At 38.5% G+C, this 25799-nt stretch overlaps 7 protein-coding genes across 8 annotated transcripts in view; 4 read left to right on the plus strand and 3 right to left on the minus strand.

Moving 5' to 3' along the window:
• The first annotated feature begins 30 nt into the window (after positions 1 to 30).
• On the plus strand, positions 31 to 1122 carry LOC131769957 (palmitoyltransferase ZDHHC22). Its single transcript, XM_059085685.2, has one exon. It carries the CDS (start codon positions 37 to 39, stop codon positions 937 to 939), a length of 903 nt encoding a protein of 300 aa, XP_058941668.2. The 5' UTR covers positions 31 to 36; the 3' UTR covers positions 940 to 1122.
• A 177-nt stretch (positions 1123 to 1299) lies between these two features.
• LOC131769958 (multiple coagulation factor deficiency protein 2 homolog) lies at positions 1300 to 4482 on the minus strand. The gene is made up of 2 exons (XM_059085686.2): positions 4279 to 4482; positions 1300 to 2551 (listed from the first exon to the last, which is right to left on the minus strand). The coding sequence occupies exons 1-2, from the start codon at positions 4395 to 4397 to the stop codon at positions 2227 to 2229; spliced, it is 444 nt and encodes a 147-aa protein (XP_058941669.2). The 5' UTR covers positions 4398 to 4482; the 3' UTR covers positions 1300 to 2226.
• A 1592-nt stretch (positions 4483 to 6074) lies between these two features.
• On the minus strand, positions 6075 to 11016 carry LOC131769950 (cardiolipin synthase (CMP-forming)). The gene is made up of 7 exons (XM_059085677.2): positions 10660 to 11016; positions 9895 to 10032; positions 9071 to 9200; positions 8144 to 8229; positions 7952 to 8020; positions 7154 to 7245; positions 6075 to 6217 (listed from the first exon to the last, which is right to left on the minus strand). Exons 1-7 carry the CDS (start codon positions 11008 to 11010, stop codon positions 6139 to 6141), a joined length of 945 nt encoding a protein of 314 aa, XP_058941660.2. The 5' UTR covers positions 11011 to 11016; the 3' UTR covers positions 6075 to 6138.
• Positions 11017 to 11081: 65 nt separating this feature from the next.
• Positions 11082 to 14666, plus strand: LOC131769951 (complex I intermediate-associated protein 30, mitochondrial). Its single transcript, XM_059085678.2, has 3 exons — positions 11082 to 11407; positions 12218 to 12394; positions 13279 to 14666. The coding sequence occupies exons 1-3, from the start codon at positions 11087 to 11089 to the stop codon at positions 13477 to 13479; spliced, it is 699 nt and encodes a 232-aa protein (XP_058941661.2). The 5' UTR covers positions 11082 to 11086; the 3' UTR covers positions 13480 to 14666.
• A 106-nt stretch (positions 14667 to 14772) lies between these two features.
• Positions 14773 to 16046, plus strand: LOC131769949 (uncharacterized). Its single transcript, XM_059085676.2, has one exon. It carries the CDS (start codon positions 14922 to 14924, stop codon positions 16044 to 16046), a length of 1125 nt encoding a protein of 374 aa, XP_058941659.1. The 5' UTR covers positions 14773 to 14921.
• A 1305-nt stretch (positions 16047 to 17351) lies between these two features.
• LOC131769964 (multiple coagulation factor deficiency protein 2 homolog) lies at positions 17352 to 18690 on the plus strand. Its single transcript, XM_059085690.2, has 2 exons — positions 17352 to 17553; positions 18336 to 18690. Exons 1-2 carry the CDS (start codon positions 17411 to 17413, stop codon positions 18628 to 18630), a joined length of 438 nt encoding a protein of 145 aa, XP_058941673.1. The 5' UTR covers positions 17352 to 17410; the 3' UTR covers positions 18631 to 18690.
• Positions 18691 to 20867: 2177 nt separating this feature from the next.
• LOC131769968 (properdin-like) overlaps positions 20868 to 25799 on the minus strand; it is a 5232-nt gene continuing 300 nt past the window's right edge. The window contains exons 2-7 of one of the 2 annotated variants that reach the window (XM_059085695.2): positions 24998 to 25330; positions 24029 to 24309; positions 23453 to 23623; positions 22898 to 23068; positions 21996 to 22172; positions 20868 to 21054 (exon numbers count right to left, since the gene is read on the minus strand). In XM_059085695.2, coding sequence (XP_058941678.2) covers positions 21997 to 22172; positions 22898 to 23068; positions 23453 to 23623; positions 24029 to 24309; positions 24998 to 25284 — 1086 coding nt within the window. In that variant the 5' untranslated portion in view covers positions 25285 to 25330 and the 3' untranslated portion in view covers positions 20868 to 21054; position 21996. Of the gene's footprint in view, positions 21055 to 21995; positions 22173 to 22897; positions 23069 to 23452; positions 23630 to 24028; positions 24310 to 24997; positions 25331 to 25799 lie in introns of both variants that reach the window. The other variant, XM_059085694.2, reaches the window with a different exon arrangement.

Raw genomic sequence — 25799 nt, forward strand, 5'->3', positions numbered from 1 at the left:
AGTACTGAGAATTCTCTTAGGAGTGGTTTGAGGAAGATGAGTGCGTCATCTCAACCAATTGATTTTTCTCGGCATCAGTTCTACGGCAAGACTTCGCGAGGCACCATCCTCGGAACTCACACCGTTGGGCTTGGATATGTCGTTGTTATGTTCGTCCTTCTTTTTTGGTTTGAAATTTTTGAAGTGATACCAATATTGTTTACGGACTCTGTCGGGCTGCTGGCGACAAATTTAATACTTTTTATCTACATTATGATCAATGCTGTTGGAAACTATTTCTACGTAGTAACGACTGACACATCTCATAAGAGGCTGGAGAAATTCAGCGAGGGGCGCGATGGAGATTTCTATTGCCAATCGTGCGAACAAAATTCGCCTCCAAGGTCACATCATTGTTCGTTTTGTGACAGGTGTATAGTTAGGCGTGACCATCATTGCTTCTTTGCGGCAGCCTGCATTGGTCACGCAAATGCGCGTTTCTTTGTCGTATTTAATTTTTTCGCATTCGTCGGATCAGCTTATGTGGCGATCATAAACTTATTTTACTTACATCTGAAGATCGGTCCTTTGATTCCTCTCAGTTTTGAGGCCATCTGCAAAGTTGTTCCATTATTGACAGTCTTTAAAGTATGGAATGGAAGTGTCACGTTGTATTATTTCTTGGTGGTTGTTGTAACATGGCTATGTATTGTTCAAACTCTGGGTTGTGCCAGCTGTTGCTTCTTTCAACTGACATTGATTTTCTCTGGGCAAACAACCTATGAATGGCAACATAAAAATTTCATTTACAGCAAAGGTTGGAAGAAAAACTTCTATGACATTTGTGGACAAAAGTGGTACCTCTGGTGGTTTTTCCCTATTTTTCAGTGGCAAAAACTTGCATCAAGGGAGGAAGAATATTATGCACAGTATAGTTCTAAAACATCAAAGTATGTCTGAGTACATAATTATCATGATAATGGTCAATCATTTATTTTGCTTTCTCATCCAAGTATCCACAGAAGTATCTTACATACTCGTCTATGATAGGCTCAATAATCTGCCACTGTTTGGGAATATGAGCCCACACTCCCCCCCTTGAACCAGGGAGGAGCAAAAAGTGGTCAGGAGAGAGCAGCAAAAATTGAACTGTGAATTTTTGGCATTTAATTAACGATTTGCATGTTGTGTGCACAGGACCCCCCCACTCTACCTCCTCTAAAAATCACACACAGACACACCCACCTACACCCATGCACACACACTTGAAATAAGTAAGGGTAGGAGAAGGGTATGAGTTGCAAGAGGCTTTATCCTAGTGAAGAATCATTTGGTTTCCTATTCAGGTTTTATTTTTATTTTGTTGCAACAACAGAAATTAAATGTGGACCAAAAAAAAGAAGAATTGATGACTGAAAATAACAAAATGAAGCAATTGATGCTCTATCCTTGTGGATAGATTGAGGATTGTGGGTTCATTTTCTGAACAGTGGTTCTTAATCGAGCGTATGGTCTACCTAACACTCAACAAAGTGCATTTGCATGTGTGACTGTTGTAATAACTAGGTGGGGTACTTTCAGGCTGTCAGAACCCTTTAATTCCCATAAGTGACCAAGACAGAATTTCTCCTTACAGTATCAATACAATATCAACCAGATGAGTGATGAGAACAAAGAAAAATATCAAATTGGGGATAGTTAGTTGATTTGATACTTAATTCTCTGAACTAACATTATAATAATTGTATGGTTGACAGTAAGGAGAATTACAAATTTGATCTGGGAGTTAAAGGGTTAAACAATTTGCAAACAACCACACAAGCCAGTGAGTCATGGTGTTTTGGAATAAATTTCTTGAAGAAGCTTTGTGTTCAAAAGTCTCGAGTTTTCCTATTTCCTCCTTTTTTTCTTTTACAGATTTCAATTTTCTTTTGTTTATTTTTTGAGACCGGTCGTTTCTTACATTTTCATGTGAAATTATGCGCGGGAAATTGGCTCGCTGGCGGCCGAAATTAATGCTTCGCACATGCCTCATGTGTTTAGTCTCGTCACGCGACGCTCTGTCTTCCCGTACGCGTGAGCACGTTGCGTGACGTGATGAAACAACGAGTCGGAACGGATACTACGCGCAAAAGTAACATTAGTTTTTTTCCCGTCTTAATAATCAATGTTATATTTGAAAAAACTAAGGCAATAGTTGAAATCAGAATTACATAGAAAAGCAGTTTTTCTGGAATGAGTATCGGGTTAGTTTGCGTGCCCTTCTGAATTTTTGGTCGTGGTTTTATGCGATGCGATATATTCGGGATAGTCAATATATCCGTCTGAATTTAAGTCATCCTCGTCCAAAATCTGGTCCACGGTTCTCGAATTAGCTTCGTCCGAAGTTTCCTCCTTGTCTGTTACTCCCGACTCGTTCTGATAATGGCTGATGGCATGCATAATCTCCAGTCCGTCCAGTTTTCTGTTTCCGTCGTAATCATGAAGTCGGAAGTAGTGGAACTGTAGGTCTTCATCACTCATTTCTTCTTCTTTGAACTCAATTTCCTCTTTTAGATGCTCCTTGATATGACTAAAATTAAAGAAAATTCTTGTGAAAAGCTGACTTTTCTGGCAAATTACTTGTGGATGACAAACTAAGGTAAAATAAACATAAAAAGTTCTTGCAGAAACAAGGTCAGCAACACTTAAAAAAGACATTTTTAACTTAAAAGTTATGAGTAACAACAAATCAGCCCATGACGCCTTTATATCCTCTTTGATGTGAAAAAGAAGAATTTCCGATCTGCAGAGCCGCAAAAAAGCGGCATAAGTGGAGACGATCCTGTTTTATCAAGTGAGTTGATAATATAAATTGGCCACCTTCCCGGTAGAGAATTTCTATGAATTTCTATATTCAATTTACAATGGCTTAGTTTTGCCAGGGTTTTGCCGAGATCTCGGCACTTTTCATTGGCGCAACAAAAATCAATTTCGTGATTACATGACAACCGAGCCAGCCCGGTTAGCCAGGATCCCGGTATCACAATGACTGGGCTGGCTCGGTTGCCATGTAAATTCTTGCGTTAAACTAAATTGACGAAATCTCAGCCAAACCTAATTGGCGCAGCTCTTGTAACCAGGCCCTAAAGCTGACGTTCGAGCGTTCGCTCTGAATAACTCTCGAAACATCAACTTTAGAAACCCTCTACGGTAGCCACACTTACATTATCAATTCAGTCTAAAACCAAATTCTCTTTTTACCCCCCCCCCCTCCCTCTCTCAACGACGCAGTACCACAGTTTCCCCTTTTTTCAGGAGTGGGGACGGTTTCATAGCGTTTTTTAACCCTTTCACTTCCCAAAGTGATTAACCTGTAACTTCTCCCTATAATAACCATACGTTCTCCAACAGACTAGAAATGAGAATACTTAAAATTATCAGGTACAAATTGTTATCTTGATCGGTCCCAAATTCTCTCAACTTGTTTACAAGGAAATGTGTAGCAGCTAGAAGGGAGAATTGACAATCAGTTCTTGGGAGTTAGAGGGTTAATGGCGTGTTACTGATAGGAATGACCCAGTCACTCTAGGCCAAAATGTTTCTTGCTATTTTTGTTTGGCTTCCTTTTTAATACGACTTTTCTTTGTTCCACCGGTCATGTAGAACAGTTTCCTTGTCTATTTTGGGAGATTGAGCGCTGGCCATCGTTTGTCACGTTGCGCCGTTTTGTTTTTTCTCAGGCCGAATAAGTAGGTAGTCAGTAGGGTTACTCTTCAGTCACACTCGACTGGCCTGGTTTTTCACACTTCACGCATGCCTCGTTTCGCGTTCGCATGGATTATCACATTACAAAGCAGGTGCAATTTGAATGCTGCAAATTTAACCATTTGAAATCATGTTTACCTATACAAACACAGACGAAAACAACCGGTGTGCATACTTTTCACACAGAAAAATGTACTGGCTTTTTCGAAAAAAACCAGCAGCATGCAAGTGTGGGTCGTATTAAATTATACCTCCCGAAATGTGATAAAATTATATGTTTGAGATAGCAACAGAGCGGTAAACAAGTTAAAACATATGAATAATTGGACCATTTACATCGACCTTCACACACAGTCAAGCGGTACGATTTCACACTTTCAATATTGCAGCACCAAGTCCTGATTCAAATGGATATATTTCTATTTTGTCTAAATATTATTAATAAATATTTTAGGTGGCATTCGCTTGGTACTGAAAACCATAGTGATCTTCAAAGCGCACATTAGGATTTCAACTGTTTAGTTAGGTACTTTTTGATGTAAAGTTACTTACTCTCGATCGTGCGTGACTTTGGAATCGTGTAGAACCGATTTCGCCTCTTCATCGGCACGTGCGAAAGATCCGCCGAAGAGAGCAACAATGAAAATACACCGCATACTCAAGGGTGCCATCCTTATTTTTGATGTCTGTGTGCCGTAATATTCTGTAAATTACCAGGCTTGCCACAAATTGTCACCATTCGCTTAGACAATTTGCGTATGCTAATTCAGCTAATTACTTTGTTAATGCCTGCGTCTATTCTTAACTTTATTTTCCGTCAAACCGAGACTACGTATGGAATTTCGATTGGTGAAAACCACAAAGGGATATCAAGAACAATTGAAATTTATCGCTTCATTGCTGTTTTCCATTGCAAATATTCTGGAGAGATCTGTCCATTATCTCTTGTCCCAGGCTACAAATGATAAATTTGTGTCAAATTAAAGAATTTTCAAGTATCTTTTGATCAGCTTACTCGAGCTGTCTAGGCCTACAGCTTGATGATTCGTATGTAGGCGCAACGCACCTCTATCACAATGGGTTGGTTGTTACTCTTTACGTCCCAACATCAATGTGCAAGTTCTCCTTACTGTTATTTATACAATTTCTATGATGCTGACAAGGAGACCTTACTTAACAATCCGAAGCTTCAAGAGTTTGCGATCATTTCTTGTATTCTCATGACATTAATGTTTTATTCAGGGGTGATATTGTTGGGAGAATTTAGATGCTTGTTAGAAAAAAAAGAAACGATTAAGGGAGGGAGGTAGCTTTTCGTGCGCTCGATGAAAGTAACGAAGGTGTTGGACGTGAGAAAACGAGAGGTACAGCTGATACCCTTTGTGACTCTGCCCAATAAAACTTTAACAAAACAGTCAGCTGCACCGGTTAAGTAAAAGCAATTGAATCATGTTCGATCGTGACTAGTCCCGAGGACTTCTTGTTGTCGGTAAAAGTGACCAACGATTCGACAACCTATGCGGAAGTCATCAAGACTCATCAGAGTCGTGCGTTTACCTGTATCGACATCATTCATTGAAGCACGGTGCGATTATTCCCAATGGGTATAAGTGTGGAAGCACTGTTAAGTGTTTTGGTATCTAAAAAAAGCCAAAATCTAGACAAGATCATTTCTGAGTAACCTGCAGTGCAGTTGCCGACGTCTTATTAGGGCGAGCTAACGTTTCTCAGGCCGGTCATGTTTGATTTGGAGTTAGAGTGGACGGTGGGGGTAGGGTGGGGAAAGGGCGAGAAGACTTCTCCCACCCCAGCCCTCTCCTTATTTTTGACTGTCGACCGTCCCCTGCAATTTGTTTAGCTAAGGAAGGCTAACTTAGATGCATCCTACCAAAAAGTCGAGTGGAGTTGTAAAAATTAGTATTTTGTAAAGTGGAGTAATTAGGTCTGTCCACATAAGATAGGGTGCGCGGCTCCAGATGGCGTAATACGCGATTGTGCCGTGCGGAAAAACCCAAATCCGAGAGCTTGCTTGCCATCGAAACAGATGGCAGAGAGAAGTCTTACAGGCGGCGGTAGACCGCCAATAACTGGCTTTTATTGAAACTCCAAGCGTTTAAGGTTCGAAAGATCTCTCTCGAAGGATGACGGTAATCCTTTTTTTCTGTTCTATTCCAGTGAGTATTTGTTTGTTTTTCGCTTCTTGTTACGTTTTGTTCGTTGACTTATATTTGGTTAGTTTTACTTAGCCTTTTTATGCTTTATTTGTGTTTTTTTTTCTTGTTTTGTATTTTTTTAAAAAGTTGAATCCAAAGGGCACATCTCACAACGAACACTACGCATTCTTTAAAATTATTTTCTCTTTTTTATTTCATCTTTTTTTTCCAAAGAAGCTGCAATCGTTCAATTAATTTATTAAAGATATTTTACAGATCCTCTAAAGTTGATAAGATAACTAATACTAGACATGACAGTTGAACAAGCCACTGTATACCTGAAAAAAAAATGACATAATACGATGAAAAAAAGAAAAAAAAAAAATTCATAACTTGTTTAATAGTTTTTAAGCTAAACCCATTACACCCAAACAAAAAGTTATGGTTTTTAAAAAGTTCTTGTTTTCCTTGGTAAAGTTTCTAAAGGAACTAGGGAGAATGTTCCTTCACAGGACAGCTTTGTGCTTAGGAATATTTCATTAAACGCAATTGAGGTGGCAACTTGGAGTGCTAATGTATGCACATATGCATGTATGTTCTATATGTTTATGATACGTATAGGAGAAAATTGTTAATTTAATTCTATGGGTATAGCCATTTGCTGCCAAATTTTACACCCAGAGAGTGACTGGTATCTAGTTTCTCCTTACAGGATGACCCCTGAATCAAAAACGCACTAAAGAGGCTCTACACTGTTAAGCAACTCTCCTTATCAATACCTTGGGAATTTTACTGAGGAGAGTAGGGAGAATATGCATATGGATGTTAGGGTAGAAAAGGTTAATCCTTTAACGCCTAAGGGTGACTAGCATCTAATTTCCCCTTACAATATCACCCCTGTATCACACATTAAGGTAATGAGATGAGAATAAAGAAAATGATCAACAGCCCAAAGAGGCTCTTGATTGTTAAACAAATTCTCCTTGTCTGCACCTAAGGAAATGTATAGAGAACAGTATGGAGAATATGCAGACTGATTTTGGGTTAGAAAAGGTTGATGTGTGTGAAATAGTCTAACAATGGGTAGTGAGGTACAAAGAATCTCTGAGACTACAGTTTGGACAAAACTGATCAAAATCTTTTACAGGAATAACTGTTCTTCCTCTATCAGCTTCATCCAAAAAAGTCTCTTTTTTCCCCCCATTGTTTGTGTTGTTTTTTTTTCACCAGAAGAAAAACAGCCAATGATTAAAAATAAGAAATTTGTCACCCACCAAAGGTATTGCAAATGAGGATGATCCACAAATCCAAAAACAGGAGCAGCCAGTGAACAGCCAACAAGAGCCAGCTGTAAAACTGTGTTGGCCTAAAACAATGAAGGAAAGTTAAATAACAAACAGAGGCTCTTACATTATGATACAAATTTGTCATGATTGGTTATCAAACAACTGGAACCACCAGATTAACAAATGCCAACGTCAGCCTTTTTTGAAACACATTTTTGCAAATTAAGTTATATTAAATAACAATCTCAACAAGAGATAGCAAGTGGTAGGATAGTGTTAGCTTTCAGAACAGGCGTAATCTTGGCAAGTAAGTGCTCGATATTTTCTTGATGAAAATTATAGCTGCCATCTTTGATTTTACAGCAGCAGAGAGCATAGATATGTATTCCATGGGAGTAAGGAAGGAAAAGGAGAGGGGAGGGTGTAGGCTAAGGGTTGTGCAGTTTAACTCATATTTAAGTGTATGCTATCTTAAACTGTGGGCAAATCTCACTGACAAGTGATTTCCATCAAATTCAATTACATCTGTCTTCATTAACTTTTAATTCTGATTCTAGATTTTGGCTACAAAAGAAACTTAATATTTTACAAAAGGTTATCAAGTTTAGAAATTTGCACATTCTTAAAGCTTTGAAAGTAAACTATATATAACCTTGGTCAGTAACTGATGCATGTATGCACTAACTTTGGTCTTGATAAAAAATGAAATTCTCTCCACTAAATCTTAAGGAAATGTAGAGCAATTGGCAGAGAGAAATAAAAATCAGATCTGAGGAGTTGACTGACCTTGCCAAGGAAGTTGGGTCTAAGCTCCACTGTAGGTAAGTTAAAATCAAAGTACCTGGAAATTGTTTTCTAAAGAAATCAACACAAAATTGTTTTAACAAGAAAATAAGACAAATGAACACATTTAAATACTGCATTGCCAGCATTTGTTTGTTGTGAAATACTAAAAAGATTGAGTGAGGTAAAACCTACCGGTGATGGAAGTGACTTGTATCTCAAGTAAAAAGCATAGCCAATCAAAAGGGCATCTCGACTCAGAATCAATGCAGTCAGGGTAACTAACAAGAAAGAAAGAAAAAAAAAAGGGTATCAGATGAAGTTCAAGAGGACTCTGAAATCAGTTTGAGCCTTGCAGTGCTGATAAGCTCACCCAAATTTGCAAATTTCAATTTGCTGCACCTTCTGCCATGCATTTCTTTATGCCATGCAGTGTTCCTTCATTGATAAACAAGGGTTACAGCAAGTCACAGCTGCACTGTATTTTATATCGCTGCATTAAAACATTTAACTTTGGTCTCAGACCTTCATGGCCAATGTTGTCATTTTTAACATAATCTTGATCAGTACTCTAGTTTTCGTTATCATTGAGATTTTTGTAATCATCATCATTATCACTATCATCATCATCATTGTCATCATCAGGGACCTTTTTATAACTTAGCTTAACTACACCTAACCCTAGCCATCTGACACACTCGTATTCTTTTAATCATAAAAAAAGAAATTACAACCTACAGTTACTTATGATATCTAAAAACAGTTTCAGTATATACTAGAAGGCATTAAAGGCATGCTCTAATTGGCTTCTCAAACTCTAACTATCTTTTGCTGTTCATCTCCAAGCAACTCACGTGGGTATATGTGCCCAAAAAAATTGTAATTGTTGCAGGAATACATGTAAAAGAGTTCAAATCATGTCTTTGGGCAATATTATCTCTGTGTATAGGTAAATACAGAAACAACTATTCAACCATTCACCTCACTGTTGGTGGATAGCAGTGGATATTTCTGCTGTGCAGCTTGGTTAATACCCACCACTAACCACCTCCACTACTGTGGATAGTTGTTAACTCTTGATAAACTTAATTAGTTTTTTATTCTCAAGTCTAAATAATTTACCTGGTAGAAGAGACACAACAGTGAGTGATATGGTCAGTACAGACATCAGAATCTTGTCAGCAAATGGATCTAAAACTGTGCCCAGCACTGATTTCTGGTTTTTAAAATTTCTTGCAATGAATCCATCAAGCTAAATGAACACAGGGATAAGCTGTATGGTCATAATTCACCTTAATTACTTTTCATCATTTTTCTTGTAACAAGTATTTAAGGTTAAAATTCCATGGGTAACTACAATCATACCCAAATACATGTCTTTCTAATAGAGAGTCATCTCACAGGGATACCAACTGAAAGAAGGTTATGTAGTATATATTTAACTGTACAACCCCGAAGAGTGACTAGCATCATAATATCACCCCTGTATAACCCATAAATGCAACAAGAATAAATGAGATGATCACTTATTATATAAGCTCTTAATTGTTAAACAAATTCTCCTTGTCAGCACCTTAGAAAATATACTGAGAACAGTATGGAGAATATGCATACTGATGTAAGGGTGTAAAGGGTCAATGAGTGCTTGGTTCAAGTTATTTTAATTGGACTCCATCCTGGACCCTTTGTCCCCTGACAGTGACTAGAATCTAATTTCTCTATACAATATCACCCCTGAATCACACATTGATGTCATGAGAAAAAAGGAAATGATCACCAACTGAAGAAGCTCTTAGTGCTAAACAGATTCTCCTTGCCTGCACCTTAGCAAATGTATAAGGAGCAGTATGGAGAATATGCATACTGATTCTAAGGTGTAAAGGGTTAATGAAAATTCACTGAAGAAACACAAAGTGTGATTAAAGCATTGTTCACTCATATCATACCATGTCAGTGACACCAGCGACACCAAAGAAAATTAAAGAGCTGACAAAATCCTCTGTAACTATCAGATAGCCAAGAACTGGAGTGATCACTATTCTGAAGGTGGACAGCAGATTTGGCACTGTATAAATATCCTCTTTCTTTAAAAAAAAAGAGAGATAGTGGAAAGAAATGTAGCCTGCTGCTGCCTGGAAACTGAAATTGTCATTCACTCACTCTGCACAAATTCTGTGTCAATTTGGGTGCAATGCAACTTTGATCATCATTAGATTAATACATGCCTGTACACTCCCATCAAATAATTTTTTATCACATACTGACAACATAGTGCATAGTGCATAGTGCATAGTGCATAGTGCATAGTGCATAGTGCTTTGGTATTGGAAAGCACAATCATGCCCATGATGTGATCATGTAGTATAATCATCTGGGTGGGGGCAGTCCTGAGCAAGACCGTTGTTGATATTGGTGACTGAGGTTTCAACAACCTTATGGAAGTCATTATCAGAGTCAAGTGAAGCATTGTTTTCAGTTGAGTGTCATAACTCTGGTTTAGACAATCAGACAACATGATCAAAATAGTAACAAAATGCCAGGCAACTTGAAAAAGGAGGCAATACATGTATCTCCTGATGACTGCACAGGAGGCAAAAGTCATAGTCATTACCTTGCCCATCACCCTTCCGGTCCATGCCGCCTCTCGTTCACCTTACACACTTTCCTCCAACTAACCCCCAGGCAATATTTAGTTTTGGAATATAACATACCATTTCTTTCATCTTTTCCAGCTTCGTCTTGATTATTCCAGACACTGGTTTCGTCTTCCCAGGTTCCTCTACACCTCGCTGAAAATGAAAAGAAGTGGATCTATAGGTTCTTGATCCTTCCATCTTCCAAAACGTGTAGACGTCTTCCTGCACACATCTTCCGTGTTGCCAAATGAAGCCTCCAGAACGACGATCTTCAGACGAACGTCGACATCCGAGAAAACTGAAGGTAGAGACGAAGGTAGCAGGTATGATATATTTTGGTTTAAAAGGCAGGAATTTGGTGTTAAAGCATCCTTTTAGGGTTGAAGTCAGGCGAAGTATTTGGCAATTGCCGCAAACACCCGCCATCTTTCGTCCCTGTAGGAGCCAGTCTCTGTCGGAAAAGTAACACAGCGTAAAGCCTGGGTACCAGGACAAAAACATCATGGCGGCTGGAAACGGCATCGTAAGAGGTGTCCAAGGGTTTTTCAAAAAACCAGCCGTAAAAAAAGTTGTAGACACTCTCTTTCCAGATCCCATGTCGAGATTGAAATACCAAGAAATTCTGTGGGACTTTAGCGATAAGGAGTCTCTCGAAAAGTGGACACTGATTACAGATGAACAGTTTGGTGGCAAATCAACAGCTGAATTTGTACAAAGCCCTGGGGGAAAAGCAGTGTTTCGAGGAAATCTATCGACAGAATTACCTCAAGCTACAAGTGTCAAGTACAGTGGTATGTGTGCTATCAGGGCGCAGCCGCACAGGGTTAGTTACAGGCCACATAGACTTAACCCCTCTAACTCCCTTGAGTGACTAAGACAGAATCTCTCCTTACAATATCAAAACAATATCAAGCAGACGAGTGATGAGAATGAGAAATTATAAATTCATAGATTATATGTAAATCAAATATCAAATTATCAGGAAAACATCATAGGAATTGTATGGTACACAGTAAGGAGAAATACTTATTAGATATTGGGATTTAAAGGGTTAAAGATAGCAGCCACGATGTAAACCTGTACTAATTTGGAAAAATCAATGAAGAACTTTTAATCCTTCAATGTCATAAAATCATTTGAAGTTTGAGTGATTCAAGATTTCATGAAATACAGACCGTGAAATAAAATATATTATCCTATTGGCAGATAACAACTTGCCTTATATTGTGAAGAAAATTTTTTTAAGTGCATTTTTTTTTCTCTTGATGATCCTGACATTTGATTCAGCAGTAATACAGTACTTAACCCTTTCACTCCCAAGATCTGATTCTCCCCTCTAGCTGCTTCACATTTCCTCTTAAATAAGTAACAAGAATTTGGTGTTAAATCAGGAAAACAACCTCTACTTGACAAGTTTAAGTATTCTCGTTACCCCTTTGCTAGATGATGAATGGATTTTATTGGGAGAAGTTACATGTCCATCACTTCTGGGAGTTAAAGGATTAAGGCGAATTTAGTTACAAGTCACTGTTAGGGATTTTTTTCTTTCAAATCTTGGATCTAATTGTTTGGAAAGACAAAAAATATATATGTGCAAACACTCCTAACTGGGAATTATTTGGTTACTCTCCAGGATTGGAAAGGTGATGTTACTGCAAATGATGTAACAGATTATGATGGTATTGTAATGAGAGTGCGAGGTGATGGTAGAACGTATGCACTGAATGTTCAAACACAGAGCATCAGAGATGATGATATTCATCAATCTTTCTTTCATACAAGGGGAGGACCACTTTGGGAGACAGTAAAGGTACAGTTTTGAGAAAACATACACATAACTTTTACAGCAAACAGTAGGACATTAAGGAATAACACTTGTGTTGTTATAGGGGGGTTAAGTTTCTAGAGAAACTGTGGAGCTGCGTCAATGGGGGGTATTAGAAGATAATTTGGATCTATCAACTGACGAAGGGCAAAGACTCAAAAGGTCAGCATAAGGAAATCTCTATGGCGGCCAACTTGCATTTTCTGTTCAGTTGGTAACACTAGATACGTCAGTTTAGGTAGCGTTTCCAACCCTTAAACTCAGAGGCTCTAACTTTTGGTTCTATCCATGAGCTGCTACCATCTCCATAAAATTATTTGGAGAATGTGGTATTATGTCAAGGAAACAATCTCTAGTTGATACTGAAGTTATCTACTCTCATTTCCTATTGAATGGATTGCATAAATTGGTACTTTTAGGAAAGTTTGCATATGTACATGTATATTCAAGTTTAAGAATGCACAAAGGATGTATGTTGTAGTTTAAGATGATTCCTGGGTAAATTACTAAATACCAGAGGGAAGTGAAGAGCAACCAAAGTAAACTTGGAACTGCTAGTGAGCATTTGTATCTGAAAGGTTGCACAGGTTGCTCAAGCTCCAGCTGTGAGATGATAATTTCTCGTAATAAGCATTATGGCATAAATGTAAGAGTTTTTATGGCAATATTTAACATTAACATTTACCATCTTTCCCAAACCCCAATCCCTTCCCCCCCACCTCTTCATGCACAAGCCACTGAATGAGACCTTTGTTCATTCAGGGCTCATAAAGCTAAGGCAACACAGTTGCAACATTAGGCAATGAGCATCATGATATGGTCATTCACTGTACTACATTTTCTGATGTAGTGAATACATTTCTTACCAGGTGCCATTCACAAAGTTTGTCCTGACCAATGCAGGTTACTTGCAGGATCAGCAGATGGCATTTCCAAGGATACGCACATTAGGCTTCACGTTAGCAGACTGGAACACAGGACCATTTCATTTAGAAATTGACTACATTAAGCTGGTTATGTTCATGTACCAACCAAAGCATTTTAAGTACCACTGGCAAAGCAAAGTTTAGATTTGTTACTATCCAGCCTCCTTTATGAAATTTTCCATGTTTCCCATGACTTCTAAATGTTTCAGTGGGAAAATGCAAGTTTGAATTTGTTTGTATTGGCCTCTGTTCAGTCTCAATTTGGGCTTGTATTCAACGACTAAATATTTGATGTATTTTCATGTACAAAATAAATTTTGAATCGTAATCCAAACTTTACCCATTGCAAGTTACACGTGAAAAAGCTAAACAACACAGATAAACTTTTTCTTCAGAGCACTGTCCTTCAATTTAGTAAACAGGTAAATGCCTCTCATGGAAATTTCAAATGCAGATGATCACAAGAAGTTTGGACACTTGGGTGTCAGTCTTTTTTTTTTCGGCCTGGAAAAGATGTGGTATGATTTCTGAAATAGCTTGCGAGCATAGCCTCATGATTAGCTTTTCAGCAAGAGCGTTTTTTTTCTTTTCGCCAGCGGGAAAGTTTGACTCCTTGATACCAGACCCCCGGTAAACCTCTCGATTCGTCTCCAACCTTCCCGCAGGCGGAAAAACGTTTATCCAGCAGCGCTCGCTAAGAATAAGAGCCTGCCCCCCCCCCAGGCTATTGCATTAACCTTTTACACCCTAAAATCAGTATTCATATTCTCCTTACTGTTATCCATACATTTCCAAAGAGGCTGACAAGGAGAATTTGTCAAACAGTCAAGAGCTCCTTTGGTTGTTGATCATCTACTCTATTCTCACGACCTTTATGTTTTATTCAGGGTGATATGGTAAGGAGAAATTAGATGCTAGTCATTCTGAGGGGTTAAAGGTTAATCACGTCTTTCTCGTGTCTTTCTTTCCTGTAATTTTTTTGCGAGGATACCAGTCATGAGGCTTGCGCGCAACGATTTCCACTTGCAATGACTTATTTCTAATTTATGTTGGGCAACTCGATCACGTTTTTGAAAGTTCCTCAGAGTACATGTACGGTATGCAATTCTTTAGTCACCGTACCTGTGAAAAAAACACGAGGTGACAGACAGGTAATTGCAGAGAAAAACGGAAACGCAAACAGCCAACAAAACTACGTGGTATTTGCGTCATAACTGTTTTTCGTCGTATCGTTATCTTTTCAGAATTTTCAGTACTGGACTTCTTAAAGTAATATGAAAAATAAAATAGGTTGAAATTATATCAAACGGACTTAAAAAATTTTTAATAAATGCGTGTGAGGAATTTTGATTGTCGCAAATTACTTGATGTTCTTGTTTAGAACCCTCAGCTCTCACGTGAAAATTGTTTCAAACGCCCTAACAATTCTTAAGGAATTCTGTTCTTCAGTGAACCTTTTTATAATAAGTCCCCATGGAATGGGTGGACAAGCACTGAAAGCTAGCAGGTTTCGCAAGCGTACTCCTTTCACATCTGCGAAAGACTGCCTGAGAAGCTGCAAGAAGCACTAGGAAAATAGCAGGGTAATGGAGGGTAAGAAAGGCATAGAGAACATTACTGACAGAAAGCTTGTTTGCGAAATGAAAGACGTGCTGAATAATTTGATTTCTCAGCTGTCAGCTGCCGGTCTTACAGTCCACGTGCTTCAAAATCGCGCTGTTGTCACTGAACGAAACGAACTGAGAGCGTTCAACGTTTTTGATGGAGAAACAGCCTTGCAGTTTGTGAATCAACCAGAGCATGCCGACAAGATTATTTCTTTCAATTCTGAACGATTTTACTGTCATACAGAGTACTTGGTTCTTAGAAGTCAGTATTTTCGGGCTCTATTTTTTGGGGTCTACCGCGAATCAAGCATGGACTTTATCTCCGTTCACCTTCCGGCGCCTGGAAATATGGAGCCTATTTTGCGCTTTATGTACTCGGGTATTGCAGAAGACGCGCTATTCGAAGCTCACGAAATGTTCAGCACGATTCAAAATGCAAATTTCTTGGGTGTCGAGGAACTGTTGATTAAGGCAGCCGAGAACTTCGCCTCGAGGTGGAAATTTTACGCCGTTTCTCCTCTGTTTAGGAGAAGCATCGTTGATTCTGAATTTTTATCATCGATTTTAGAGTTGGGAACAAAAAACAGCGTTTTCAGCATGGGAGATATGCTAAGAATTGTAGTTTGGTGGAATGAAGAGGAAGAAAGCCCAGAATGTAACTTTTCCGAGTCAATCCGTCTTCTTATGGAGCACAAATGCTTAGAGAAATCGGGCTTGATGGATTTGGAATGGGCGCTGGGCAAGAAACCTCCGCTGTTTTGCTTTATTGAACAGTCCGCGTTCCGCCCAGTGTATCAACACGCGATCCAGAATTCCGCGCGCGCACTCGAGAAAATGCGTGTGCACGAGGACAAAATCAAGAGTCTTTCTCAATGCGTGCGGACATTGACGAGACAACTCGAGGAAGTCCGCTGTAACAGATGCCAAATGTTCCTTCCTCGGGCAGCCATGAAGACCAGAACCTGTATTGTGACGCGACATCAGGGAGAGTACGTGGTGAACAAGGGATGGAGTTGTTGCAGGCAGCTGATTAAGAGAAGCAAAGGATGTAAACCTGTCAGTTTGTCCAGGCACTGCATGTCTTTGAATGCAAGGGCAAGATGATTGACGTGGATACCGTTGCTGTGACAATGCCAGAGCTCTGTGTAATGACAATAGAGGGTGATGTTATTCGTGATAACCTTGTGAGCCCCGCAGTTAGGAAAACCCTTTACATGGCCCTCGCCAATTTAGTGTTATTAATCATTACTGATATATTATATACAAATACCAATTATTAATTTCTTTTAGGCATTAAATTTCCTCTTGGCGAGTTTTTAATTAGTTTAGGTAGATATAAATTTTCTTTACAGAAGGAATTATTTCTTTTACGGTGTCTTTTACGAAACTGTTGAACACGAGTTTCGTTATTGACGTTTTACGATATTCAGATGAATTTTCAGGTTGTGACACGAGTTTTATATCAATTTATTTTTAAAAACACAAGTTTTCGTTCAATTTATTTTAAAACTTTTTGAAAAATAATTTTGAAAAACCATATTGATTGTCTTGGTGTATTTATTTGAATGAGACTAAGAATTTACTTTCGAACCCTCTCTGCTCTATCTTTGCCCCAATTTTTTTTTCCCGTTTTTAGAAATACTCCTCATCACCCCTTCCCCTCCCCTTCAAATCTAGACGTGGCCTCTTATTGGCAAAGGAATATACAAAGATATGTTATTATTCGTAAATCAAATACTTCTAGCATATAATTGATTCCAACCAATTCATGAACAAATTAGATTGATTTAATCGAAATGATGGAAATCTGTCTGAAATTTGATGGAACCGGGAGAACCAGCCAAGCCCCCCCCCCCTTAGGGCAACCCCTGGGCATTTGAACTTTTGAAAATTGTTTGGTTCAAATTCCCGTCCGTTTGGGCCAAAATTGTGCCCCACCCAAGTGCCAAATTTGATGATCAACCGTTTCGAAAAGACAAAATTAGCGACCGTTACTTTCAGTATTCATCGACCAAGCTTCAAAACATGAACGTTTTTTAAATTTTCTTCTACGCCATGCCCTTCAGAAAGTGAACTCCTAACCTCGAATTGAAACACCTCGATGTTTAAGATAAACACTTGTGCTCCACTGGGCTCCTGACTGGATAGACTTGACACTTCCAGTTCCAATTCCTCACCCCAGCTAAGCAAGGTTCAAATTGTCCACCCCTGGGCAAGGACGACAGACCCGTGCGTTGTCCGAAGGGAGGAGAATGTTGAAGCTTCTGATTGATCGGCGCACAATTCAGACGTAACCGTCCAAAATCTCACGGAACTTTTTGCATAAGAAGTCAGACACACAGCAAGTGGACCAATGGGAGGTTGGGATCTAGAAAGGATCCAGTTCCTGCTCAGTAACCGCGCCTTACTTTTGTCAGAATAGTCTCGTAGAGGAAATCTTTTCTCAAAATTCACATATTTTTAACTAGATGGATAGAAAAATGGTGTCTTATTGCCGTGCTTGTGGGCTCTTACTGTTCCTTTCTCTATTTTCTTTGATAAAATCTGACGATACGCAGGCTGCGGGGATGCATAACCCTCTACACGATTCAAAACTAACACACGATAAAGAGTAAGTGTAAAATCCTTATAGTTAATAGTTTCAGATGTAATATTATTTGTTCTAAACCAATAATAACGTTTCTGTCTCCCTTTGCGTAAGGTTTTTCGTATGTTATTTATTTTCAATCTATTTTCGAGCTAATTGTCTCGTTTTATTAAGGAACCAACCACAAAATGACCGTAGCGTATTAACTTATTACACGTGTATTGTAGGAAGCCTTGTCCATCGATCAACTATTTGATTTTGAAATGAGTAGTGTAAGATAACATCAATTGTGATGATCTGGAAAACAACTGGACTCTGAAATTTGGTTGGTACGAGCCAGCAGTTACGTATTGCCAATCCTCTCATTGTAGAATTCCCAAATATTTATCCTTTTCAGATTTACAATCCAGAATCATTTTTTCCCCTCTGAGATCTCACATGCAAGTCACAAATCTCCTTTTTTTGTAATTAGATAAATCTAGCATGCTAGAAAGACAATGGGAGATCCTCTGTTTAGTTTGTGTTGCAAATAGGGCACTTTTTTAATTAACTCCCAGAAAAGATTAACATGTAACTTCTTCCCATAATAGTTCCATGCATTAACCAGCAAACAGATTACAAGAATACCCAAAATCATCAGGTAGAAGTTGTTATCTTGGTCTAAAACCAAATTCTTGCTACTAATATACTGGGAGGTGTGTAGCAGCCATAGGAGGGAATTAAGAATCATATCTTGAGAGTAAATGGACTAAGTCAAAAACAGGGTAGCATACATACTCTGACTGACATTTTTATTCAAATTGCAGCCATATCAAGGAACATCTTAAGGACGAAATTGACTTGAAGGATGAACAGATGTCTGACGAGGATCTCCAATTCCACTACTTTAAACTGCACGACTATGACAATAACAACAAATTGGATGGAATTGAGCTAATGAATGCCATGACTCATTATCACGATGAAGAAGGTGAAGGAAAGAACCCACAGTATAGTGATGACGAAATGGGACACATGATAGATCAAATTTTAGATGAGGATGACCACAACAAAGACGGCTATATTGATTATCCAGAATTTGTAGCATCACAGAAGTCTTAACATACAGAGATTGAATATTATATGTTTGTGTTTTTGAGAAAATAAATATGCAATGGTCAATTTGTTACTGGTGGTGTCCGTTATAACTTGAGCGGGAAGGAGACATCCTTTTTTCAGTGCCAACTTGTTTTCCAGTGTCTGCAAGGGACATTGGAAGTTCTAGGGGAAGGGAGGAGAGGAGAGATAGAGACAGAGAGGGAGGAGAGGGGCAGGCAACAGTAGAAAGTCCTTGGAACTCTTGGTGGGGGTCGCTATCAGGTTTTACAAACATGTACTTTAGAACACCTGTAGATGTTGTTGTTTTTTTAATTCTGAATTTGTTGTAGAGAAATAGAGCTTTCACATATATAACTAGTGTTATAGTCTATAAAATTTAAAATTGATCTGAAAATTTCACCATCATTCAAAGTTTAAAGGACAAATACTTAGACTGTTCACTCCTGTGGTCTCCTTGAGGACCACAAAGGTCCAGAGCCATGTTCTTTTTAACCCTTTAACCCTTAAGAGTGACAAGCATCTAATTTCTCCTTACAATATCACCAACTAAACAAACTCCTGATTGTTAGACAAATTCTCCTTGTCAGCACCTTAGTAAATGTAAAGAGAGTAGAATGGAGAATATGAATACTGATGTTAGGGCGTAAAGGGTTAATACCTGCTGACACCCACCTTCAGCGAAAGTCCAGACAAGTGTGCTTGGATTTTTGGTTTCTCCACTCCCCCTCCTGTACATGTGTGTCATACTTATGAATCATGAGGGGACGCAAATCGTCTGTACTGTAAGTATCCTGGAGAGTCCCCTAAAAGTCTAAGAAAATGTATGGGACTTTTTGAACGCTCCAGGCAGCTTTCCTATAAGGTGTCATAATCCTGTTGCTGCTGACATCGATGTGACAGATAATTGCTTTTGCACTGTTTTCTTTGCCGGCTTATACTTGTCATTAAGTTTCAATAAGATGGCTATCATTTTTCACAAGAATAATGAAGTTTTCGTAAATTGTGATATGTACTTACAGTGCAGATGATTTGCGTCCCCTCATGGTACCAACTAAAGCTTCTAAATAAATTTTACATGCCAGGAAGAAGCTTTAGAAAGAGGGATGTCTCCTTCCTCAGACTTTCTCTATCAGACACCACTTAAATTATTTTTTAGAAGAATGATTATCAAAATTAATTACTTGGATGGATGTAAAAGAATGATGTTTAATGTAATCAGTTATGAAGTATTATAATTTTCTTCTTTTCAAAATCAGTCTCTTCATTCTATATTTTGCTGAACAAATCAAAAAAGTAAAATGTCTATCATACTTTGTCTATATGACAAAATCAGCCCTAAGATGTAGACAATTTTACTTGTCTTAATTGTTGACTGATATTTCTCAAGTCAAGGAATGGGCACTTCATTTACTGGTCACATTTAACCCTTTAATTCCCAAGATCTCATTAGTAATTATCCTCACGGTCTGCCAGACAATTCTTATGATGTTACTTCAGGGAATTTGGTATTGGATCAACTAATTGTCCCCTTATCTATATTTGTCTTCATTCTCATCACTTATCTGCTCAACGCTGCATTGATCTTGTAAGGAGAAATTCATGTCTTGGACATTCGAGTGAGTTAAATAGCTAGGACATTTTTCTTCTTACATCTTTGTCCCATTCCCAGTTCTCAAATCACATTCCCAGTGATGCAACTGATATTCTCTCAAGCCAGCCCATGACTGGCCAACCTCAGTTTCTTTTTCATCTCTCTAAGACAAAATCTTCATTTGTTTCACATAGGGCTGCAGTACATTGTTTTTTTTGGTTATATATGCTGCATTTAAAACTCTTCTACAGAGAACATGGATGATGGTAGTTCTGTGCCCTTAGTGAAAGTTTTAAGGGAAGGGCACAAGGTGGTTGTATTGTCCCTTAATTTGGGTCATTGTAAAGGAGGGGGGGGGGGGTGGGTGTCGTGTGGAGGTGTGGAAAGTAAAGGTTACATTTTTGAAAGAACAAATTTTAACTGTCTCAATAATATGACAAGCAATGTTTTTTTGAAAGTTTTTTGTTTTTCAGTTCTGTATCTTGACTGAAATAGCAACATATATTTTTTCATTCCTCTCTCTATGGCCTTAAAGGCCAGAAATTCTTCTGAAATTCTTCAGGAACAAGCAAATTCTCAAGATATCCTCTCTTTAGCAACCAAAATAAATAATGTGAAATGACAGTTCCAGAACATACAACAAAATATGGACATTTTCATAGCTTTATTTAACCAGCACCAATATTAAACATAAAAAATGATAAGCTCCTGTGTGGACTCTTAACTCTACATTACTGGTGATCCTTGGTTATTCCACCCTCCAAATACCCCAAAATGTAACTAGCTGTCCTTTGATTCCCAGACAATTCCCCCTTGTTTCCAGGCTGTTTTTGGAGCTGCAAGTACAATTTGGAAAAGCAACATCAAGTTTGATGGATCAGTTGTGAGACTAACCAACCCTTTGACCTGTAAGAGTGACTAGCATCTAATTTCTCCTAAAAACATTACCCCATGATCACATGTTAAGTCAGAAGAATAAAGGAAATGATCACTAACTAAAAAAGCTCTTGACTGTTCAACAAATTCTCCTTATCAGCACCTTAATAAATGTATAGATAACAGTATGGAGAATATGCATCTTGACGTTAAAGGTGTAAAGGGCTAATCTTTTGAGTCAGTCATGCCTATGCTTGGAGTGATGATATTTTCTAACTCTAATGGATTAGGGGAAAAAATAACTGATCCTGATTTGAATGGCACTATTCTCAGCAGAAATTACTTTATTTCTTTCTTTCTCCAAGAACAGGGGTCTAAGTTCCAGTTTGCAAAATGTTAAACCAAGTTTGCAAATTTTATTCTCATGTTTAACCATTGTATGTTGATTTTTTATTCATTTTTCAATTGTTTTTGCTTTATTAAAGGCTTCATATTTGTACAAAAACCAATATTTATTTTAACCATCTCTGCTTATAGTCATAAAATCTCTTGGTTTCCAGCCCCCTAAGGCAAAAGTAAAGAAGCTCAAAAATTGGCCAACATTAACCCTACATAGATATTCAACGTCTCTTTGAGTATTCAACTCGATATCTCAGCAGCTGATTGGCGATATCAAACACACATAAGAAATTATCGTAATTTTACACCTGTGCAGTTACAGCTTTTCTCAGGCTTAGAAATCTTTTCCACATGTTAAAAAATTTTTCCAACACAGCAATTTTCAATCAAAATTGATGTTTTGGATATATAACCATCTGCATACTTTTGAAAAGGTGAAGAGAGTTTTCCTCCTTACAGGAAAGACTCAAAAGTTCTCACATCAATTCATAGTCTCCCGTACCTTAGTCACACTTCACTCTGCACCTCTTCCCTTTCCTACTTTTTCCCTTGCAACTCTTCCCCTCGCCGCTTGGGGGCGGGTTGGTGCAGGTTCGGTACTTGTACATTTTGCCTCTCTTATTACACTTCTTGCCTTTACATTCACCATACTTACTCCAATTGGTCCACCCACCATCTACTGTAAATTTAAAATGAAACTAAATCAATGAATTTTAGACAAATATTTCCTTGGCGCATTGAAAATAGGAACCAAACGAATATATGTGAATTTATAACATCTCTCAGTAAGTATGTCCTCTATGATTGAGTACAAAGAACGCGCGAAATAGAGTACAAAAAATCTTGCGATATTGTACGGTCATTTGGACGGCTGGTTATTTTGTACTGTAAAAAACCAGTTTAACCAGTCCGCTGCGCACACTACGCTTCTCTATCTGCTTTGCTTTTCCCGCCTTGAGAGAAATGAGCTGAAAGACTTGGACAATAAATAACTCATTAAACGTTTTGGTGTGTAGTAACGCTGTGTAGTTTTACTCGTTGTTTGTATTTTGTCTCGCCTTACGGGCTCACCGAAATACGGCACAACTGGTAAAATACTCAGCAAAAGAAAGACTTGGATAATAAATAACTTATTAAACGTTTTGGTGTGCAGTATCGCTGTGTAGTTTTACTCGTTGTTTGTTTTTTGTCTCGCCCTACGGGCTCACCGAAATACGGCACAACTGGTAAAATACTCAGCAATACTACACACGAAAACATCTCATAAGATATACAATTTGTACTCCACTCGAGCGTTGCTTGTACTTCACCTTGTGAAGTTGGATAATAATAGCCTATAGTACGATTAGTAGACACTGAGAAAAGATATTTGAAGTCATTTTTTAAAGGATGTGAGGTACCTACCATCACAAGGCTCCACATTACAAACTATTGTTTCCTTAGCTGACCCTGAACATTGGGCTCCACCTCCTGACGGAGGGGGATTGGTACAGGTTCGTGAGCGCTCCTTGATTCCACCTCCACAAGTGGCGCTGCATTCTCCAAAAGGTCCGAATTCAGACCATCCACCATTAACTGCAGCAGAAATAAATAAGTTATTTCTAAAATAAGCACTACGCTTCTCTATCTGCTTTGCTTTTCCCGCCTTGAGAGAAATGAGCTGAAAGACTTGGACAATAAATAACTTATTAAACGTTTTGGTGTGCAGTATCGCTGTGTAGTTTTACTCGTTGTCTGTTTTTTGTCTCGCCCTACGGGCTCACCGAAATACGGCACAACTGGTAAAATACTCAGCAATACTACACACGAAAACATCTCATAAGATATACAATTTGTACTCCACTCGAGCGTTGTTTGTACTTCAATTTGTGCAGTTGGATAATAATAGCCTCTAGTACGATTAGTAGACGCTAAGAAAAGATATTTGAAGTCATTTTTTAAAGGATGTGAGGTACCTACCAGCACAAGGCTCCACATTACAAACCATTGTTTCCTTAGCTGACCCTGAACATTGGGCTCCACCTCCTGACGGAGGGGGATTGGTACAGGTTCGTGAGCGCTCCTTGATTCCACCTCCACAAGTGGCGCTGCATTCTCCAAAAGGTCCGAATTCAGACCATCCACCATTAACTGCAACTGAAATGAATAAGTTATTTCTAAAATAAGTAAGTTTTTTGATCGACATACGATTATTTTCATTGTGAATGATAAATTCAATCATATCATAATATGATCTTATCGCTGCTCTCATCTTGAGGAGCAAAGTATGAGTGTGAAATGAGGCCCGATTATTGCAAATCTTGTCACCAGTGCCTTTCACCTTAATGGTTTGACATTTCATTTGAAATGCAGAAATATTCTGGGTTCTTTTATCTATCAGAGTTCCAATGGTTTGTTTCCTTTTACAGTTTCAATTTTACATCTTTCTTTAGTTAAATCTTGTACCCTTTTGATAAACTTAACGCATCACTCAGAGTCTTAAACTTCCCTCTTTACTATAATTGTAAAGATTTTGAAGCACATAGAACGCAATACCTTTCTTCATGCTGCAGCATTTGAATTTTTCAATGCAGTAAAGGTGCTCACAGCCGCCTTTGTAGATTCCAGTCATGTAATAGCCATCCCGTTTGCATTCGCTCCAACCTTTCTTGTCGAACGAAAGGTAAACATCCTCATCATAACAGTCATCATAAGCGTTCGGATGATTCTGTGGACGACAGCACTTGGACTCTTCGATGTTGTAAATATTTGTTGGATAGGTGATATAGATGCCCTCCATGTAATAGCCAGCAGGACACAGAGCCCAAACATGTTTTCTGAAAAAGAGAAGTGAAAAGGAAAAATGTAGGTTATAGAACAACTGAAATAGTGTTCAAACTTACTTTAATACCTCTACGCTATGGAAAGGATATCCGTGTTTTTGTAACCTGGTAGACTGTTATACCTCGAGCATTATTTTTGGATAGAGCTTCACTGGTTTATTTTAAAAGCCTAAATACGGCAAAACCTAAGAGAGGACATTCTATTATCCGCTGAACAATTCGAATCTTCAAAATCCCTCCCCCCCCCCCTCAGGCAACCAACGGACATTTGACCGTTGTCCGTGCTCGTGGGGGTGAGGAAATTGATCAGAAAGTGTCAGATCTTTCCAACGAAATACAAGGGTTATATCTTCAAATATGCCGAGGTGTTTAGGGTAAATAGTTCACTTGTGCGAGCGAATCGCTCAGGAGAAAAGTGGGTCTACATGGTCTACGTTTTCAGGTTTGGTCCATGTGTAGAAAGTCACGGTCACTGATTTTGCCTCTTACGAATAAATAAGGCACAATTTTTGCCCCGGGTGACAGGTATTTAAAAAAATCTATCCTCACAATTTCAAATGCCCCGGGGGGTTGCCCGGAGGGATTTTGAAGCTTCGAATTCATCGAAGTATTACTTTCCATCAGAAAAGTTTAGAAAGCCAGAGTTTTGAAAGCTCTGTGATATTCAACCAGCACGACTTACGGGTCTAATGTTCTCCACCAGTTTGCGTTTGTGCAAGTTGACGGTTGATTAGCATAACTTGGCTCCTTAGCTCTGCAGCATTTTCCTTCCTCGATAAGCCAAAGGCCGTTGTTCCCCGATGGATCATTTCGCCAGAGTCCTTTGAGGAAAGTACGATCATTTGGACATACAGACCAACCTTTCTTGTCAAGACTTGCCCACCAATTTGCTGTGTCACAGCTCAGAATGGCATCAGGTTGAATTATCAGCAGCATGCTGATAAAGTAAAGTGCGAGCCCAAACTTCATCCTGTAAAAAACCTTCTTTCAGGCAACCAAAGCGCAGATTAAAACGCTGGAGATCCGAAAGTTTGAAAAAAAAAGTCAAGTGGTTACAGGATTGCAATTTCGTCTGTCAATGTTATCGTAAGAAAGGGTAAATGGTTTGGTCGTCCCAAAATCTACAGAGAAAGATGAAAATAAGACCAGCCGTTTCCGAAAAGACGTGCTTGAGATACGCGATGCCTCTTCATGTTTCTTCTTTCAGAAGTAATAAAAAAAGCAACTCTTCATTAAAGTGATAACTTTTCCTAAAACCATTTCTTTAATTAAAAGATAAAGAAAAATTGGTTAAGTTGCCCAAATCATTTTAAAAAATTGTGATATCTATCCGCCAAGATTATGTTGTATTTGTGCTCAGGCCTGAATGCCCCGTGAAATCTATACCCTAATCAAATATTGGAGTTTTCAGTTTAATTCGAACACCTATCCTCTTTTCCTTTGTTGAGCATAATTTCACTTACATCAAAAGAATAAAAGTAACG

This window comes from Pocillopora verrucosa, chromosome 7 (assembly GCF_036669915.1).
Source record: "Pocillopora verrucosa isolate sample1 chromosome 7, ASM3666991v2, whole genome shotgun sequence".
NCBI lineage: Eukaryota > Metazoa > Cnidaria > Anthozoa > Scleractinia > Pocilloporidae > Pocillopora > Pocillopora verrucosa.